The sequence below is a fragment of the Acinonyx jubatus genome, chromosome B4, assembly GCF_027475565.1.
Source record: "Acinonyx jubatus isolate Ajub_Pintada_27869175 chromosome B4, VMU_Ajub_asm_v1.0, whole genome shotgun sequence".
In the NCBI taxonomy this organism is placed as follows: Eukaryota; Metazoa; Chordata; class Mammalia; order Carnivora; family Felidae; genus Acinonyx; species Acinonyx jubatus.
The window spans coordinates 36025523-36045491 of NC_069387.1; the positions used below are offsets into that span (position 1 = coordinate 36025523).

Consider the following 19969-nt stretch of genomic DNA (forward strand, 5'->3'; position numbering starts at 1 on the left):
GACCCCTAAATACTACAGTGATCAGGTGACCAGTCCCTAAACTCTCTCCTCTTTTCCATCGAAACTCTCTAATCTACACTGCTTAAAATTCAATTGAAATGCTAGTGAATTCCCAGGCCTGTCCTCTGCTCTGATTTCAAGACTCCTTTATCCAACTGTCCATTTGACATCTCTATTTAGAGGTCTAGTAGATAATTTAACTTTTATTATCTGTAACAAAACTTAATTTTACCTTCCTTAATCTAGCTCTTCATCTGATGAGTGTGACGAGAGGTAAGTCTTCTCCATCTCACTAAACATCACTACCCTCCAGTAGCTCAAGCCAAACACCAGTGTCTCCTTTCATTCTTCCCAGATGTTCAAAATTCAGTAGCAGGCAGTGATTGCTCCATCTTCAAAATATTTCTTGAATTATTCCACTGTACTCCATTTCCAGCTCAGTTTAACCCCACATTACTACAACAGCTGTTCATTTCCTTCCATTTCCTCTGTCCACTCTCAAGAGAGCACCAGAGTAGTCTTGATAAAGCATCAACAAACCATGGGAGTTTGGTCTGCTTTGAATCTTTCAACAAGTTTCCCATTCACTTCTCATGCTCTACAAAATCAACATGATCTGACCAAAATGAATAGAAGACTGGCCCTCCTGTTGTACTCATTTTAAACTATTTTAAAATTAGATAAAATGCATGAAATAACTGTTTTCAGACACTGGAAAAAGGCACACTGATCTATGATCCTTGAAAGAATAGAAACAAATGTGATGGCCCAAACCAGCTCTTCAGAATATGATGCAAGGAGAGAAAGCCAAACAGAAAAGAGCAGTCATACAGAACTCAGAAGACAGATCAATGGATAAGACTCCTAAAGACAGTGAAAATGTGCAGAGCAGAGTATCACAGAGAAGGAAGATAGCCATAAAAGCAGCAGTATCTAGTTTGACAGGGGTCCCCTTGAGTATTTGGCCAAATACTAAGTGTGTACCCACAGGGCAAGACTCCACAACATCAAACAACAACTACTAAGGATAGAACAACTACCCAGAGAGCTATGAATTGAGCAACTACCTGAACTCACATGAGGCTAAGGAAATTTTAGTTCCAAAGGGCCAAAATAAATAAAACATCAGAGGCATTTAACAGAGACACCAGAAAGTCCAACTCTTAGAAGTCGCAATCATCTGATGAGTGTGATGAGAGGTAAGTCTTCTCCATCTCACTAAACAGCACAGCTCTCCCAGTAGCTCAAGCCAAACACCAGTCTCTCCTTTCATTCTTCCCAGATCTTTAAAATTCTCTATATAGAAATTAAGGCCTCTATAGGAAAGGCTATCTGGATCAGCTCTAACAGAATTTAAAAGCAAGTCCTATAAAGATCAAGTTAATCCTCAACACTTCATTTAAGGAAGACAGTAAAATCCAGAACACACTAATGCAGGACAAAATCTCAACACGTTAGTTTAGGTCATAATAATTTCTCACCTACACTAAAACAACAAATCCACCGGCTTCCTATGAGCCTCGAGTTTGTACACATTTAACCTATTCTCCACACTATAAATAAGATGACCAACTGGACACACAGCAGATATTTAGTAATATTTATTCAATAAAATGAGTGTACATATAGAAAAATAAAATGAATCCTACTAATTGTAAATAATCTTCATCGATTAATAAAATCCTATAACCTATACATTTCTCATTTGGTATTTCTATATCTACTTGAAAATATTAAAACTGCATTTCCTTGATACCTCACAATTCAGATACTGAACAAATTAATTTTATCTGACTTCTTTCCTATTACCTAATTCCAAATAAGGTCAATTTCCAAATGTTTTATAAAGTTAAATTATAACAATTTTACTTTAAATCCTAGCAACCACATATGCAAAACATAAAGAAAATAGAAATCCATTTGAACAAAAAACCCTCCTTTGCTAAGGAATTAGGCTGCATTTTAAACCATCCACAGGCATAAAGCTTTCCTATTAAGACATTTGAAAACCTATCATTCGTAACAAATTTCCATTCAGAGGCCTGCACATTAAAACTCATTATGAACACATCCTGCAGTCAGTGAGCTGATAAACTCCCCTTTCCAACTGAGTACATCAAGCCTCTGACTCATGCACTGTTAATAAAGAGACTGGAAATAGAAATGAATGTACTATTCAAATAAATATAAGAACTAGAATGTTCTATTTGCTCACTCTATTTCACTCCATTGGCCTGAAATTTCTCATCCAAAAACAATTAAAGTACAGGTAGAATTATCTGGATCTTGTTACACTGTCAACTGTGGTAAACAACAGAAAATATGTTCATTTTCTCTCATTAATTTACCAGATAATAACTAGAGTTAGAAAACAAGCAAGTTAGGAATAAATCTTCGTATTTTTCTCTCTTTGGCAGTTTCTTTTAAAAAGTCAACTTTTACTTACACGACTGAGAGAAAGAAGTATTTGTGACTGACAAGTAGTACTTATGTCTGAAATTTCTTTTTTCAAGTTTCAGGTTTTAGCCTCCAGCACCCTTGGTTCAAGGGTAGAAGCTCCAGATTACTTGTGAGGCCCCTTTACAGATTCAATCTTCCATACAAGTTCTGGCTTTAGTGTACTCAAAACACAGAGGAGACAGAAATAAAGAAGAAGGGGAGAATAAACGGAAAGAATCCTCACTGTTTTCTGTATCTCTCAGACACCATTGTACTTTAACCCTTTACCACCTCTAGTAATGGCATTATTCTGAGAAAACATCATCTTCTTGTCAAAATAGAAATAGGCCACAAATGACACAAAGAAAAGGGAAGGAATAACCTGAATAAATAAGGTATGCAACTGTCCTCATTTTCCAAAATCACTGCAAAGCAGCAAACTAACTTGGGGCCCCTTTTTCTTTTCAAATTCTTCCTATGCTTTGTCTGTTGTTTCTTTTTTTTCTGTCAATCTCCTCTGCTTATACCTTACAACTGCTAATGATAAAAACAGGCATCCCTCAGATACACTAGTTAGATTCAGAATTCCTATGCTGGAACCTAGTCAAATATTAATACTTTTAACCTCAAACATTTCTGTAAACCTCAACATGATACAAGTTATACTAACAAGGTTTGTTGACTGAAATATTAAAGAGATAAAAACCAGCATGAATGTATTAATGTTTTAAAACAAATTTATATTTTATTTACCACAATAGCATTTACACTTTTAAAACTGAGAGCACATATAGGTATATAAATAATGTGTTTAGTTGGCCAACAGATAATGTTTGGTAATGCAGATCCGAAAAAGTTCATAGTCAGCTTAGGTGTGTTCTGCCAACAGACTGAGAACCAAAAGTGGGTTTTCAAACTATGGTGTCTAACAGAATTACCTGTAAAGCTCTTTAACACTCTGTATGCCCAAACCCCAAGCACAGACCAAGCCAAGTCTTGACTGTAGTTCAATGTTTGTCCACCACATGTCTTCACTATTCTACCAATCAAAGGAAAGGTACTACAGTAAACAATATAAAATCTAACAATAAGTACTCCCACAACAATGTAATTTAGTATAAAGAAAACACAATGCTTAATTTAAATTTATTATTTTCTTCTTTGGCTTTTCTTTGATGGGATTATTTATCTGTTATCTACAGAATAATTTTTATAAACAAAATAGAAAACTAATCACAAATGCTACTGGAATGCTATTTTAATGTTACAGTATTTCATCAAATCTAAGATGCCACTGATTATAATATATACTATTGTTTTATGTACTGGAAAGAAAGGGGGGAAATGCCTCCAAATAAATAATTACACAAAGCTTTATCATCCAGAATTTTTATTTTATACTGACTATAAAGTAGAACTTAGAGTTCTCTTTTACTTATTTAACCATATTTTAACTATATGCCATTTTGAACTGTTTTCATAACTTTCCCCATGCCAGCAACTCTGGTGTCAATGCTGATTCATCACATGATATTACTGATGACATACTGAACAATTAAAGTTAACATGAGAAATACCAACAAAGCTCACACCCTCAACTACAGTGGTAACAAACTGAGCAGCTATGACTGAATGCACAGGCAAACAAATCAGCACCACTACTGCCTTGTTGACAGACTGTAAGATACTGCCAAGGATAAAATTTAACTCAATGCCATATTGCTAAAGTAAGAAAAACTGTGAGTCTTAGGATTGATGAAATACTTTTTCTTTAAAGATGAACACGAAATCCAATAAATAACAAAACCTATGGATATCCTGGTATTGCCAACTCACAATTCTTTTTGACTTCCTTGATCTACTAGTGCAATAATGTGCAAAAGTCATTTCAAGTCACCACTCACCTACCCTAGATTAGAGCTGTTAAGTTATTAGACTTCCTTGTCCACTCTTGACTCTCCCTCCCCTATTTATTTTCCACACGACCAGAGTAAATTGTAAAAAGCTAACCTGATCTTAACATTCCCTTGGTTAAATACTGGAATGGATTTTTCTTGCACTTTGAATATAACTGTTGCATTACCTGCAAGGATCATGAAGGCAAGTGCTTTGTCTCCCAGAGGGCATGTTTTGTTCACTATTTCCCTAGTGCTTTGTACATGCTTAGCGCCAGTAAATATCTGAAGAATGAAAGGAATGGATTTGTCCTTGGATACCTCTTCACCCTGTCATCTGATGCCAGCCTTCACCTTATACAATTTGCTTTTGCCCTCTAGCCTCCTTGTTGCTCCTTCAAAATTCCTTCCCATCAGGCCTTTTGCAACTTTTAACCTTTATTCATGAAACAGTTTTATCCAAATGTTCAGCATGACTTTCTCCTTGTCTTTCCTCAAATCTCCTTACCTCAGGGGCACCTCCTCATACGAGCTTATCCTATTTACAGAAATCCCCTCCCCCAACAAAATTAGACTCCACCCAATCATGTAGTTTCATCCCATAATTATCAGTTTACTGTCTCCCACTAGATTTTTAAGTTCTAGGAGGGCAGAGACCATGTGGTCTGACATAAAAAAATGTATACCCATGCCCATCCTAGGATGAAATACATATCAAAGGCTCAATAGTTATTTGTTGAATAAATAAAAAAGGAAAAGTGGTGCCTCTAGTCTCTTGTTTTAGAAACAATCTTGGGGCGCCTGGGTGGCACAGTCGGTTAAAGCGTCCAACTTCAGCCAGGTCACGATCTCGCGGTCCGTGAGTTCGAGCCCCGCGTCAGGCTCTGGGCTGATGGCTCGGAGCCTGGAGCCTGTTTCCGATTCTGTGTCTCCTTCTCTCTCTGCCCCTCCCCCGTTCATGCTCTGTCTCTCTCTGTCTCAAAAATAAATAAAAAACGTTGAAAAAAAAATTTTTTTTAATAAAATAAAAAAAAAAAAAAAAAAAAGAAACAATCTTTATGTATCAGGTTAGCGATACATTAGAAAACTTTACCCCAAATCATCATTTTAACTTTTTGTTAACTGTATTTTCTAACATACACGAATTTAATTCTTTTTTTTTATTTTTTATTTTTAGAAAGAGAGAGAGCATGCATGAGTGGGGGGCAGGCAAAGAGGGAGACGGAGAGAAGGAGAGAAAGAATCTTAAGCAGTCTCCACACTCAGCATGGAGCCCAAAGTAGGGCTTGATCCCACAACCCTGGGATCATGACCTGAGCTGAAATCAAGAAACGGACACTCAACCAACTGAGCCACCCAGGCACCCCCACAAATTTAATTCTTTAAGGTTCTTCCTACGGCAGTGGAAGATTCTTTCCTCTCTCAAAATTATATTAAAAGCTTTTTACTTACATTTTCTTCTAGTTTTTTATTTTTTATAAAGTAGCTCTTTATTTCATCTAGAATTTGATGTAACTATGTAACTGTTTTCCAAATGGATGGCCACTATTTAAAACATCCATCATATACTTAAAACTGTATTATTTCTGGGATGCCTGGGTGGCTCAGTCAATTGAGTGTCTGACTCTTGATTTTTGGCTCAGGTTGTGATCCTGGGGTTTTGGAATCGAGCCTGCTTTGGGCTCTGTGCTGAGTGTGGAGCCTGCTTGTGATACTCAGTCTCTCTCCTGCCCTGCTCCCCTGCTCTCTCTCTCTCTCTAAAACAAAATAAGATTTTTAAAACCATATTATTTCTGGTTTCTATTTTGTTTCATTGATCTAGCTATCCACTGCTGTGCCAGTACATTTTAAGATCACTGGGTTTAAAATACATGTATCATGGGGCACCTGGGTGGCTCAGTTAGTTGGGCATCTGACTTCGGCTCAGGTCATGATCTCACAGTTCATGGATTCAAGTCCCACATCAGGCTCTGTGCTGACAGCTCAGAGCCTGGAGCCTGCTTCAGATTCTATGTTTCCCTCTCTCTCTGCCCCTCCCCGACTCACTTGCTTTCTCTCGCTCTCTCGCTCTCTCTCAAAAATAAACATTAAAAAAATTTTTTTAATAAAAAATAAAGGGGCACCTGGGTGGCTCAGTCAGTTAAGCACCCAACTTCAGCTCAGGTCATGATCTCATGGCTCATGGGATCGAGCCCTGCGTGGGGCTGGGCTGACAGGTGGGAGCCTAGAGCCTGCTTCAGTTTCTGTGTCTCCCTCTCTCTCTGCCCCTCCCCTGCCTGCTCTTGTTCTCTTTCTCTCTCTCTCTCTCAAAAATAAACATTAAAAAATTAAAAAATAAAATAAAATAAAAAATAAAAATAAAATATGTGTATCATGATCTGCTTAAGCAAGTGTTCCTACACTGTTCTTCTGCAAATAAACTACAACATCATTAAGGCATGTTTGAAAATCATTCCCAGTAGGATTACATTAAATTTACAGATCTGGGGTAAGGTGACATCTTTATATTGATGTTCCCATCTACACTATAATGAAAATTTAGCCTTTTCCTCTCCATTACCATTACTGATATTATTTATTACATTTCCTTACCTAATTGTACCATGTAACACACCCAGAATAATGTTAAATACCGAGGAACCCAACCATCTTTGACCTCTTTCTAAAAAAAAAAAAATTTTAACGTTTATTCACTTCTGAGACACAGAGAGAGACAGAGCATGAGTGGGGAAGGGGCAGAGAGAGAGAGGGAGGCACAGAATCCAAATCAGGCTCCAGGCTCTGAGCTGTCAGCACAGAGCCTGACACGGGGCTCAAACTCACAAACTGCAAGATCATGACCTGAGCAGAAGTTGGACACTTAACTGACTGAACCACTCAGGTGCCCCTGACCTCTTTCTAACTTCAGTGGGCATTTCTAGTATGGCACAGTAAGCCTGATGCTGGCTATTAGTTTGAAATGTGGTTATTATATACATTTATTATGTTATTATTTATTTAAATCTTATTTAAAAGTATTCAATTCTTATTTTTAGTTCATTTTGTTTCATTTTCAATCAAAATTCTGTAACATTTTATCTAATATATTTCAGACAGCCATCAAATACCACAAGATTCTCTTTTCCTTTTATCTAATACAAATTGTAACTGTGTATGATAAATTAAGCCATTCTGGCATTGCTGGAATAACCTCCTTTTGGTCAGAGTATTATCCTTTTATCATAATGCTGATTCTATCTGCTAATATTTTATTTATAATATGTATAACTAAACTCATAAGTAAAATTAGTTTTGAGTTTAACTTGTTTTCCAAACTTCATCAGATTTGAGAACCCAGTGGTTTCACTGGGGGAAAAAAAAAACTTGAAATGCTATCCTTCTTTCTGTAAGTTCTAGGTTTAAATTTTTTGGCCTACATTTCAACTTACTCAACTAACATTTCTTGAGTACCCACTGTGTATTTGATAGACACTGGCAAAATAAAGATTTTTTTTAAAAACATGTATCTTTGAGGGCGCCTGGCTGGCTCAGTCAGGGGAGCATGCAACTCTTGATCTCCAGGTTGTGGGTTCGAATCCTATGTTGGGTATAAAGATTACTTAAAAATAAAATCTTTAGGGGCACCTGGGTGGCTCAGTTAAGTGTCTGACTTCAGCTCAGGTCATGATCTCACAGTTCATGAGTTTGAGCCCAGGATCAGGCTCTGTGCTGACAGGTTGGAGCCTGGAGCCTGGTTCAGATTCTGTGTCTCCCTCTCTCTATCTGCCCTTCCCCCCATCATGCTCTCTCTCTCTCTCTCTCTCTCTCAAAAATAAATAAAAATATTTAAAATATATATATATAATAAATAAAATATTTAAAAAATGTATCTTTGATGCAAAAAATGAAGCAAACAATGAAGAAACATACAGGTAAATATAAATATACTATCATAGGATTGGTTCATCTACATTTAAGTATACAGCTACACGAGGAAAACTTCAAAGAACTAAAATTTGGTCTAAGTCTTGAAGGTAAATAGGAGAAACAGAAAAGAGAACTAGAATTCTAAACATTTGTTTCTGAAACAATCATTTCCACCTGCTCTTAAGTAATTTTAATTTGTAAGACTGTGTTTTCCTGTAAGATGATGCTATGTTACTAACAGCAACTAGAATTGTGTGTTGGTATGATTGATAAGGCCTACCTATATTTCTTCCACACTATGTACGTAAGTGGGACTTGATTTTGTAGAGCTTGTTAGTTGAAAAATCAGTCTTATATTCATGTTTTTTTCTACCACTTTTTCAAATTCACCACATCTCTGTTCTCTGCCAGAGTAACAATGTAGCTTTTCACACTCCTTAACTGTTCACCATTTATTAACTCCAAAACTCAAAAGTAAATAGGCATAATAAAAAAGAATGCAATCTAGCCACTTATGACAACATGGATGGACTTAGAGGGTATTATGCTAAGTGAAATAAGTGAAAGAGACAAATACCATATATTTCACTTATATGTGGAATCTAAAACACAAAATAAATTAACAAAAAAGCAGAAAGAGTCTATAGAGGACAAACTGCAAGAGGGGAGATGTGTTGAAGGATAGGCAAAATGGGTAAAGAGGAGTGGGAGATACAGAATGAATAAGTCACAGGGATAAAAGGAGAGCACAAGAAATATAGTCACTGGTACTGTTCTAGCACTGTATGGTGACAGATGGTAGCTATACCTGTAGGGAGTACAGCACAATGTACAGAGGTGTCAAATCACTATACTGTACACTTAAAATTAATGTAATGTTCTGTGTCAACTATACTTCAATTTAAAATGCTTTCAAATAAATAAATGGGCATAGGTTGAAACACTCAGAACAGAAGCACTAAAAACATAACATTCAAAATTCATGATGCTGGGAAACATTTCAGGTTGCATGCTGTGTGAGATTATTACAACTTCTCTAACAAAAGTCTATGGCCAGGCTCTAAGTAATCTCATTAAAATATAAAGTCTTTAATGTAAATTGAAACAAACTCAGGATGTGCCTGTAACATACCAGTTGACTGAAAATTTCCTAAAATATTACAGTCTGATAATTTGAAGAGCCTAAAATGTACATAGCTGCTGATTAATCCTAACAACATGTTATATACACCGCTAGGAAGATAAACTGGTCCAATCACTCTGGAAGATGAGATTATTCAGTTTCAAAAATGTACACACCTTTCAAGCAAATTCATTTCTAGGAATTTATCCTAAAGAAAAAGTTAATGTACAGAGATATATGGTTAAGGATATTCAGCACAGCAGTTTTATACTACTGAAAAACAGTGGTCTAAATTTTCAATATTCAATCAAACGTTATAAATTCATCTGAAATTACAAAACTCTACATATACCTGACAAAAGATGGTCAAATACATTATCAAGAAAAGCATGTGACATTACATTATGCATACCTACACTAACACAGAAGCCACAAGCTGCACATAGATACTTAAATTTAAATTTGATTAATTAAATTTAATTCCAGATTAGTTATAGTGAAATAAAATTTAAGTCAGTTCCTCAGTCACACTAGCCACAATTCAAGAGCTCCATAACCATATGTGACTAGTGGCTACCATAATGAACAAAGCAGATACAGAACATTTCCATCATCACAGAAACTTCTATTAGACAATACTAATGTACAGTATTCTATCTTTTTTAAGAGAAAGAAATACAGAAGGGTGGCGAGCTGGGTGGCTCAGTCAGTAAAGCATCCGAGTCTTGATTTGGGCTCAGGTCATGATCTCACGGTTGTGAGATCAAGCCCTGCATCAGGCTCTGTGCTGGCAGCAAGAGGTCTGTTTGGGGTTCTCTCTTTCTCTCTGCCCCTCTCTCTCAATAAATAAATAAATAATTTTTTTAATGCAGAAGGAATGTATACATAATAAAAATGACTGGAAACATATGCATAACAGTTATCAGTAGGTAATGATACCTGGGATTTTAAGTTTTTGCTAATTTTACTACAATAAGCTACCATGAATTTACTATGTAATAAAATCATGTTTTTAAAAAACACTGAATTTCCTCTTTATCAAAAATAAAATGTCCTCACTATAAATATTTCATATTCCTTACAACAAAAGGAGAAGTTATAGAACTACAAATATAGAAGTATCCTTTTACAGTTACTATTTTGCTGCTTTGGGAATATTCCATGCTTTTAATTCCTTTCCTCATACTTCATTCAGACTGACAGTAACACAATTCTGTGATTTTTTTTCCCTATCCAAATGGGAAAGTTATCTGAAGTCTCTGGCCACATATAGAGAATTACAGCTGTCAATTTTTTTTAATTCAAAGGAAGATGTATTTTTCATTTATGTTTTCTTAAAATGAATCATTACCTAGAAAAGTGAAAGATTATCAACAGTCACAGTGGCCAGCTTAAGTCTGAGTTTCCTCTATAAAAAATAACTGACAGTGTGCTCTATATCATTCTTTCTCACTGTGCCTCCATGGCAGCAAATGATTTTTATTACATATCTTTTAGAGCAAGGCAAGTTTCTGTGGCAACCACAGAGCAAACATCCATTACTACTACCAAGGACTATACAAGCACATCTAAACTGAGGTAAACACTTTTTCTCTTAATAATATTCTGAAATTAAACAATAATTAGGTAATCTGATTCTGTTTTTGCTGTGTGTGTCTCTACGAACAAATCAAGAGATGAGTAACAAACTAAGAAAATTCTGTGTCCCTCTAGCAATAAAATGCGTCTACAGAAACCAGATTGGGGGAGGGGGACAGAAAGATCCAGAAATTTATCAAGCCAGTATACATACTAGTCAATGCCATCTCATACAAGAGAGCAAATCAGAAATCAGTGAAGCACTTAAATATCAAAGAAGAAATTCCCTTCGGGCTAACTCAATGGAGTATGTAAATTTATCTAAGCCAAGACGCTGGCTGACTAATGCGGGGTGGGAGAGACAATCAGTAAGTCAAGACAACTGAAAAAGCACTCACCTCTCTCAACATACTGTTCTCTTTTTCCTTCTGCTCCAAAAGGCTTTCTAGGTGGTGGACGTGCATCTCTGCCTCTGCCAGTCGTCTTGTTCTCTCATGATCTTCTTCAGTAGCCTTAGCAGAAAGTCCTTTGCTCTGCAACATCTCCAGAAGTTTCTTGATGGATTCATCCCGAGCATTTAGGGTTTGCTTCTGAGTCTCAATACGCAACTCCATTTCCTCCAAAGTCTTTCGAAGAAGAAACAGCTCTTTGGCCTGCCGCTCATGCTCAGCATGTAACCTCTGAAAGTTCTCCTCTGTCAGCTCTGCCACAAAAGGTTCACCAGTCCTACTGCTACTATCTTGCTGAAACAGCTGGTTCAGGTCCCTCTGGATCCGCAATTCATCCTGGAGAGCCTGGATTGTCATTTGCATGTGCTAGAACCAAGACAAAACAGAAAACCCCAAGTCAGCTTCCCTCCTCAAGAAGAAAAAATAAAGCAGACTGGGAAAGTCAGAAAGTAGCTACCAGGGCTCTCAGAATTTGAATTTAACTAATTAGAATTCATGTTATTTTACACTGTCTTAAAATATGATTGAGATAATCTATAAAATGTCAATAATTTAACCTGTATTACTCCCAAAAGGAAACAAGAGAAGTATGGCAGAACTTCACTTTGCATAAGCCATGACAAAATAAAGGCATTGTTCAAAATTAACAGAAATATTCACAGAACTAAAAGGGAGGGGAGGAGAAAGGGGAAATCTACAGGAATACAAACACATCATACAAAAGTTTCACCAAATAATACAAAGGATATCAAAACACAAAATGACTTTTTAAGTAAGTTTACACATTAAATAATACTAACATTTAATGAGTAGCATCTACATGCCACACACTTTTTATGTGTTGATTCATTTAATCTTCATGACATGTGTACTATTAATTTTTTTACTACTTTTTTACTATTATTATTATTATTATTATTCTTACCAATGATGACACTAGTCTTGGAGATTTTTCGCTGTTTATTTTTTTTTAATATTTTTTAATGTTTATTTATTTTTGAGAGAGAGAAAGAGTGCAAGTGGGGGAGAATCAGACAGAGAGGGAGACAACAGAATCAGACGCAGGCTCCAGGCTCTGAGTTGTCAGCACAGTGTCCGACACGGGGCTTGGACTCACGAGATGTGAGATCATGACCTGAGCCGAAGTCAGACACCCAACCGACTGAGCCACCCAGGCGCCCACTACTGTTTATTTTTGAGAGAGAGAGAGAATGAGAGAGCATGCAAGCCAGCAGGGGAGGGGCAGAGAGAGAGAAGGAGACACAGAATCTACAAACTCCTATCTCCAAACTGTCAGCACAGAGCCTGATATGGGGCTCAAACTTAAGAACTGCGAGATCATGACCTGAGCCAAAGTCTGTCAGGTCTTTTTAAATCTAGAGATTTAAGTAACTTGCCCAAGATCACACAGTAAATGATGGACCTGTCATTGAAATCAAAGGAATTTTCCCAGCCCACAGAAACTAGTACTACCTGAAGAAAATAACATAACTTGAAGCTTTCATAAGGGGAGGAGAAGGAGTGCCTGGGTGGCTCAGTTGGTTAAGCTTGACTCTATCTCTGCTCAGGTCTTGATCTCACAGTTTGTGAGTTCAAGCCTAGTGTCAGGCTCAGCACTGACAGCACAGAGCCTGCTTGGGATTCTCTCTCTCTGCCCCTCCCCTGCTCACACTCTTCCGCCACCCTCCCCCGTGCCCCCCCACCCCGTCAAAATAAATAATTTTTTTTTAAAAACTTTAAAAAAAAACCAGGGGGATGGGGAAATACCTCACCATGTGAGCTTTCCATACAGGGAAGGATAATAATATAGGTGAGTAATTAAACAAAGATGTTAATGCAGTTAAATTACAAAATGTTTGAGACAGCATATCTTTAGCCTGTACACCTAATGAAGGTATATGAACCTTTAATCTGAATGGAAAATTTCCAGCACGTTAGACAAAGAATCTAAAAGTATTCACAAGATTCATATTTTTAGAAATGAAGAAACAACAACAAAAATCACTCTTTGTATTAAAGGTTTAAAGATTGGCAGTATGCCATAGTGGAAAGAACACTAACCCACAATCAGAAGACATGACTTTTAGTTCCAGCTCTCACACTAACTGCTATGCAATTTTGGATACAATGCCACTTTCTGCATTTCAGATTCCTCATATTTAAAATAAGGATTTATATACCTGCACAATTTTTTCACAGAGATTTTAATAATATCATGGAAATCTTTGCAGATTATAAAACATACACTGTTGAAAAATTCTGGCAGACTACAAAATAGCAGCATAGTAAATATCTCAAATAAATGATCTGGCAAGGATACAAAGATGCATGTACAAAGATACTTATTCTTATTTATAATAGTGACAAAATTAGAAACAACCTAAATAGATATTAATAGGTAATGAGTTACAGTAAATGAGAAATGTCCACATAATTTAATACTATACATCCATAAAAAATAACAATGTAGGGCCACCTGGATGGCTCAGTCGGTTAAGTATCCAACTTTGGTCAGGTCAAGATCTCACAGTTCGTGGTTCAAGCCCCGCATCAGGCTCTGTGCTGATAGCTCGGAGCCTGGAGCCTGCTTCTGATTCTGTATCTCCCTCTCTCCCTGCCCCTCTCCTGCTCATGCTCTGTCTCTCAAAAATAAATAAACGTTAAAAAAAAATAACAACAACAATATAGATTGGTATTTAGTGATTTAAATCTATCATCACAATATACTGTTTTAAGTGTAAAAAAGCAGACCACACAAGACTAAGTATAGGATGATCTCAATCTAATTTTTAAAAGTGTATATACATCTAGAGTAAAGTCTAAAAGGATACAAGCAATTAATTACCAATGACTATCTCTGGGTATGAATAGCTTTTACATTTTTTCTTCATACTTTTTTGTACTAGCTAACCATGTAATCCTTTTGTAATTAAAAAAACAACAACAACAAAAACCACCTTTTTACCTAAAAATAAGAGAAACAGATTTCAGAGATAATTGCTTGGGTACAGAAAACCGTGTTCAATTTACTACCACTTTTGTTAAAGAAAGGGAATAATATTTACTATCTACTGTAAGTAAAAAATAAAATATTCTTAAGAAATAAAAATATTTCTGGAAAGTTACACAAGAAATAATTTTTTAAAAAGTAAAACTAGAATAGCTGAAGGACAACTTATAAGAACACTTTATTAGAAATTTATTCTATTCCTCTTGAAATTTTTTTATTCCTCCAGAAATTTTTAATTGAAGTATAATTGACATTGAAATCTTCTTAGTAACAGCTTTATTGAAATATAACTCACATATAATAAAGTTCACCTGTTTTAAGTGTATAATTCAGTTTTCAACATATTAAAAGTTGTACATCAAACACACATATCTAATTCTAGAACACTTCCATCACCCCTTAGTGAAATCCCAGGCCTATTAGCAATCACTTCCCATCTTCCCTCCTCCCAACCTTCCTCTTAAATTTGAACGAAATAGATGTGCTACCCCACTCAAAAATTAAATTTAGGGGTACCTGAGTGGTTCAGTCAGTTAAGCATTCAACTTTGGCTCAGGTCATGATCACCCAGTTCATGGGTTCAAGCCCTGCATCAGGCTCTGTGCTGACAGGAGCCCAGAGCCTGCTTCATATTCTGTGTCTCCCTCTGTCTCTGCCCCTCCCCTGCCTGTACTCGGTCTCTCTCTCAAAAATAAAAAAACATTTTAAAAAAATATTTTTCAATTTAAAAAGGGTGGCTGGGTGGCTCAGTTGGTTAAGCTCAGGTCATGTTCTCACAGTTCTTGGGTTTGCATCCCACATCAGGCTCTCTGCTGACAGCTCGGAGCCTAGAGCCTGCTCCAGATTCTGGGTCTCCCTCTCTCTCTCTGCCCCTACCCTGCTTGCACTCTCTCTTTCAGAAATAGATAAAATTAAAAAATAATATAAAAATAAAATAAAAAACAAAGTTTTAAAAGTGCTTACAATACTTTTCAAACTTAAAAAAGAATGAAATTCTGACATGCTACAACATGGATGAAACTTGAGGATAATGCTAACTAAACCACAAAAGACAACTATTATATGATTCCACTTAACACGAGGTATCTAGATTAGTCAAACATATGAAGCAGAAAGAACAACAGTGGCTGCCAAAGCCTGGAAAAAGCAGGGGTTGGGGAGGGATGGGAAGTCACTAACAGGTATAGTTTTACAGGATGAAAAGAGTTCTGGAGATGGATGGTGGCAATGTTTGCACAACATAATGTACTTTATGCCAACGAACGATACACTTGAAAAGTAGCTAAGATGGTAAATATAAGATGTATTTTACAGTAATAAAGAAAATGAGGAAAAATGATACCTGCCATAAAATTCCAATTTATGGATATTAAATTATTTATGACTATTGATAAATATTTAGGTTGGTTCTGTTTTCACTATTACAACAGGCACCTTCATATGTATGTATATCTTTGTACATGTATCCAAATTTTTACTGGGGATAAATTCTCAAAGGGGAATTGCTGAATTGGAGGATATGCAATTGTAATTTTGATTATATATTAAAAATTATCTCTAAAAGGGTCTGACACATTTAAACTTCCACCAAACAATATCTGGGAGTCGCCACTTCCCCATATATTTGAAAACTGTAGGTATTTTCTTTTTCTGGCATTTCTTTGATTATAAGCACAGCTAAATACCTATTCACATATCTACTGGCACTTTGTATTCCTTCCTTTGTTACTCATCTGTCCTTGTTCTTTGCCCATTTTTTAATTTTCCTAATCCACTTAGGAAAATAACCTTTTGCCTACTGTGTATGTTACAAATATATTTCCAAGTCCGTCATTTTTCTTCTAACAAATTTTATGGTGACTATCATAGAGATTTTTTTTCTTTCAGTGCAAACACATCAACTGTTTATTTCATAATTTCTAGTTTTCCTATTAGGCTTAGCAAGTAGTGAATTTTCAATTCTGGTAATCTTCAAACTTTTGAAAACCACTGCTTTTTTCTTACCAAGAATAAATTTATAATAAGACTATCAGATATTTTAATTCAGGAATAGGATTTTTTTAAATGCATTTAACTTTCAGCATCACATTGTAAAGATTCTTAACAGTTGTTGAACTTCAAAATCTTTAATGAAAAGATGTGTCAAAATGCTAGTAATTCTCTAGAGCTTATTATCAATTCTATTTTCCTTCTTTATATCTGAAAGTCAAAAAACCCAGTTAAAGCCTGAGTGAGGGTAGTATCAGAAGTTAAATTCAACAATGAAACTGATTGGTAGGTACAACTGTTCCTCCTTTTTTGGACATTCATCACCAATTCATTCAGGTTAGGAGAAACAGGTGTTGACTACAGCTAATAGCCTCACATATACTTTAGCATTTACAATTTGATTAAATCTGGCATGGCAATTATTTTGACAATATAGAAATTATAACCATTAATGTTATAATTTCAGCTCTGCTTGCACCCATTTATCTACAAAATAGAAATAAAATGATGGTCTGACTGGTAGCCTAGAAAGGTACACAGCAATTTTCTCCACTGAAATAAATCCCTACTTTAGGCTACATTCAAGCTAGCTTTACTTTACAAAAATTCTTGCCAAATTCCTTGGGAGAAGAAAGAAGCAACAGGCTAAGAAACTATGCTACTGTTTCTCCAGCATATTCATACAGATGATAAACTGAGCAAACCTATACATCCCATAGACATTTAAAATGATCAACCAAAAAAAAAGACATACTGAATTTAGTGGGAAGACCTCAGTTGTAAGACATTAGGAGAATTTTTATTTGGGAATTCTGCCTCATGACATTCTCCAAATGATCTCCGACTTCTGATATTCCAAATGTTATACCAACACTCAGTAGTCTACCACTTTTCACTCTGACATTCAGGTGATCTGGAAAGACTGGAAAAGTAACTGCTTGAATTTTTTTAATTGTTTTTTTTGTTTAATGTTTATTTTTGAGAGAGACAGAGACAGAGCGCAAGCAGGGGTGGGCAAGAGAGAGAGTGAGACACAGAATCTGAAGCAGCTCCAGGCTCTGAGCTGTCAGCACAGAGCCTGAAGTGGGGCTTGAACCCACAAACCATTAGATCATGACCTGAGCCAAAGTCAGACACTCAACCGACTGAGCCATCCATGTGCCCCAGTAACTGCTTAAAATTTAATCCAAGGATTGTGCTATTATTATATGACACTGTGCCTCAATGAAATGATAGAGTATTGTGAACAACAGAAATGAAAATTTTTAAATCTCCGACAGAGACTATGACTTCTGTTAGGAAAATAATACATCTGAAAAAAATGGCCGAAAAATCACCACAGCCCTTCATATAACATATTTTAGATAAATATCAGAAGCTCCTCTAAGGCATAACTTCCCAAAAATAATCATTAATTTCTTGGAATAACAGAATGCTTTGGTCCAGTTTATCCTGGTTTCTAAATTGACAGAATTTTGTAGTCTAGAGCTATTTTTAGTTAGAAAAAAAGAATACAGTAGTCCCCTCTTTATCTACAGGGAATATGTTCCAAGACCTCCAATGGATGCCTAAAACTGTGCATAGTACCAAATCCCATATATACTATGTTTTTTCCTATACATACATACCTATGATAAAATTTATAGATTAGGCATAGTAAAAGATTAACAACAAAGCTAAAATAAAATAGAACATAACAGTATACTAATAAAAATTTATGAGAATGTGGTGTCTCTCCCTTAAAATAATCTCATATTCTGTACTCAACCTTCTTCTGATGATGATGTGACATGATAAAATGCCTACATGACTAAAATGAAGTGAGGTGAACGAGGTAGGCATTGTGAAGCAGTGTTAGGCTACAAGGGACCTTCTAACAAGAAAGTCAGAAGGAAAAATGAGGTCTGCTTCCAGACCACAGGTGACCACCAGTCAGAAACCACAGGAAATGAAACGATGCAAACGAGAGACTACTGTATTATGGATACAAAAAGTGATCATCATTTCAAACAATATATCACAGAGAACTCCATGAACTATGTGTCAAGATGACCAGTTAAAAAAAAATACAAGTATAGGGGTGCCTGGGTGGCTCACGTGGTAAAGTTTCTGACTTCGGCTCAGGTCATGATCTCACAGTTTGTGAGTTCGAGCCCCACATCAGGCTCTCCCCTGACAGTGCAGAGCCTGCTTTGGATCCTGTCTTCCTCTCTCTGTCCCCCCCAAAAAAATAAACATTTTAAAAAAATAAAAAATACCAGTATTGCACCCTATTATGTTAAATCAAGAACAATTTATTCTGAAACATGTAAATGTATATATTAAGTAAATTTCATTAATGTAAGATGCAAAAGAGCCCATAATAATTCTTACTGAAGTCATCTGAGTCAAGCTTACAGCTTCCTCAGGCCATTTGAGGTTCTGATCTGTACCGCTACATTACTATATCCCTAACAATAGCACTTACCAGACTAATCTGAAATATATTTGTCTATGTCTTCAATAAAAACTTTCTAGGACTTTAACGGTTGTCATCTCTTTACTATGAGGTACAGCACAGTGCTCAGTATATTAAGTGCTCAATAAGTTTTTGATGAAAGATTGAGAAAACAAATTTTGAGAAATTATTTTGAAAGTAACAGCTAGTAGAACATGCAAATCAAGTCCCTGGAAAGCTGTATCTTTCCCCTATAATACAATGATTAACTCATATTCTGTAACAATTCTTTACCAACTAACACAAAAAATTCTATCTTAGGGGTGCCTAGGTGGCTCACTAGGTTAAAGGTTTGACTTCGGCTCAGTTCATAATCTTAGGGTTCATTGGTTCAAAACCTGAGTCAGGCTCTATGCTGACAGCTCAGAGCCTGGAACCTGCTTTGGATTCTGTGTCTCTGTCTCTCTCTGCCCCTCTCCTACTTGTTCTCTCTCTCTCAAAAAATGAATAAAACATTTTTTAAAATGCTATCTTAAATAAAAACTACCCAAAATACGAAACACAATCCTAATAAAAAATTTTAAATATATACTCTGGATTTATTCATGGTTTTTTTTTTTTAATAAAATAATCTCTATACCCAACGTGGGGCTCAAACCCACAACCCTGAGATCAAGAGTCACATGCTCCACTGACTAAGCCAGCCAGGTGTCTCTGGATTTATTCATGTTTGATCCAAAGCAAAGAGAAGCATTTTCAGATAATCAACAGTCAACAGGAATCTTTCATAGTTTTAGTACTATACAAAGCACATGGAGTTCTTATCCAAAAATAAAGCTTACAAATTGATAAAACATAATAGTTAAAAAAAAAGAACATAATAGTTACTCATCAGCACTACACCCTATTCTAAATTTTAGATTAAGAATAATATTCAAGCCTGGGTGGCTCAGTCAGTTGGGTGCCTGGCTTTGGCTCAGGTCATGATCTCATGGTTGGTTCATGGGTTTGAGCCCCGCATTGGACTCTCTGCTACACAGGACCTGCTTTGGAACCTCTGTCTCCCTCTCTGCCCCTCCCCAGCTCACACTCTCTCTCTCCCTCTCTCAAAAATAAAAACATTTTTTTTAAAAAGTTAAGAAT

The 19969-nt window shown here is 36.1% G+C and overlaps 1 protein-coding gene across 13 annotated transcripts in view; it reads right to left on the minus strand.

Moving 5' to 3' along the window:
- The window catches only part of ERC1 (ELKS/RAB6-interacting/CAST family member 1), a 505760-nt gene that overhangs the window by 400031 nt on the left and 85760 nt on the right, over positions 1-19969 (minus strand). For all 13 annotated transcript variants that reach the window (XM_053225651.1, XM_053225649.1, XM_053225652.1 and 10 more), the window contains exon 3: positions 11340-11756. In XM_053225651.1, the coding sequence (XP_053081626.1) occupies positions 11340-11756 (417 nt within the window). The remainder of the gene's footprint in view (positions 1-11339; positions 11757-19969) is intronic.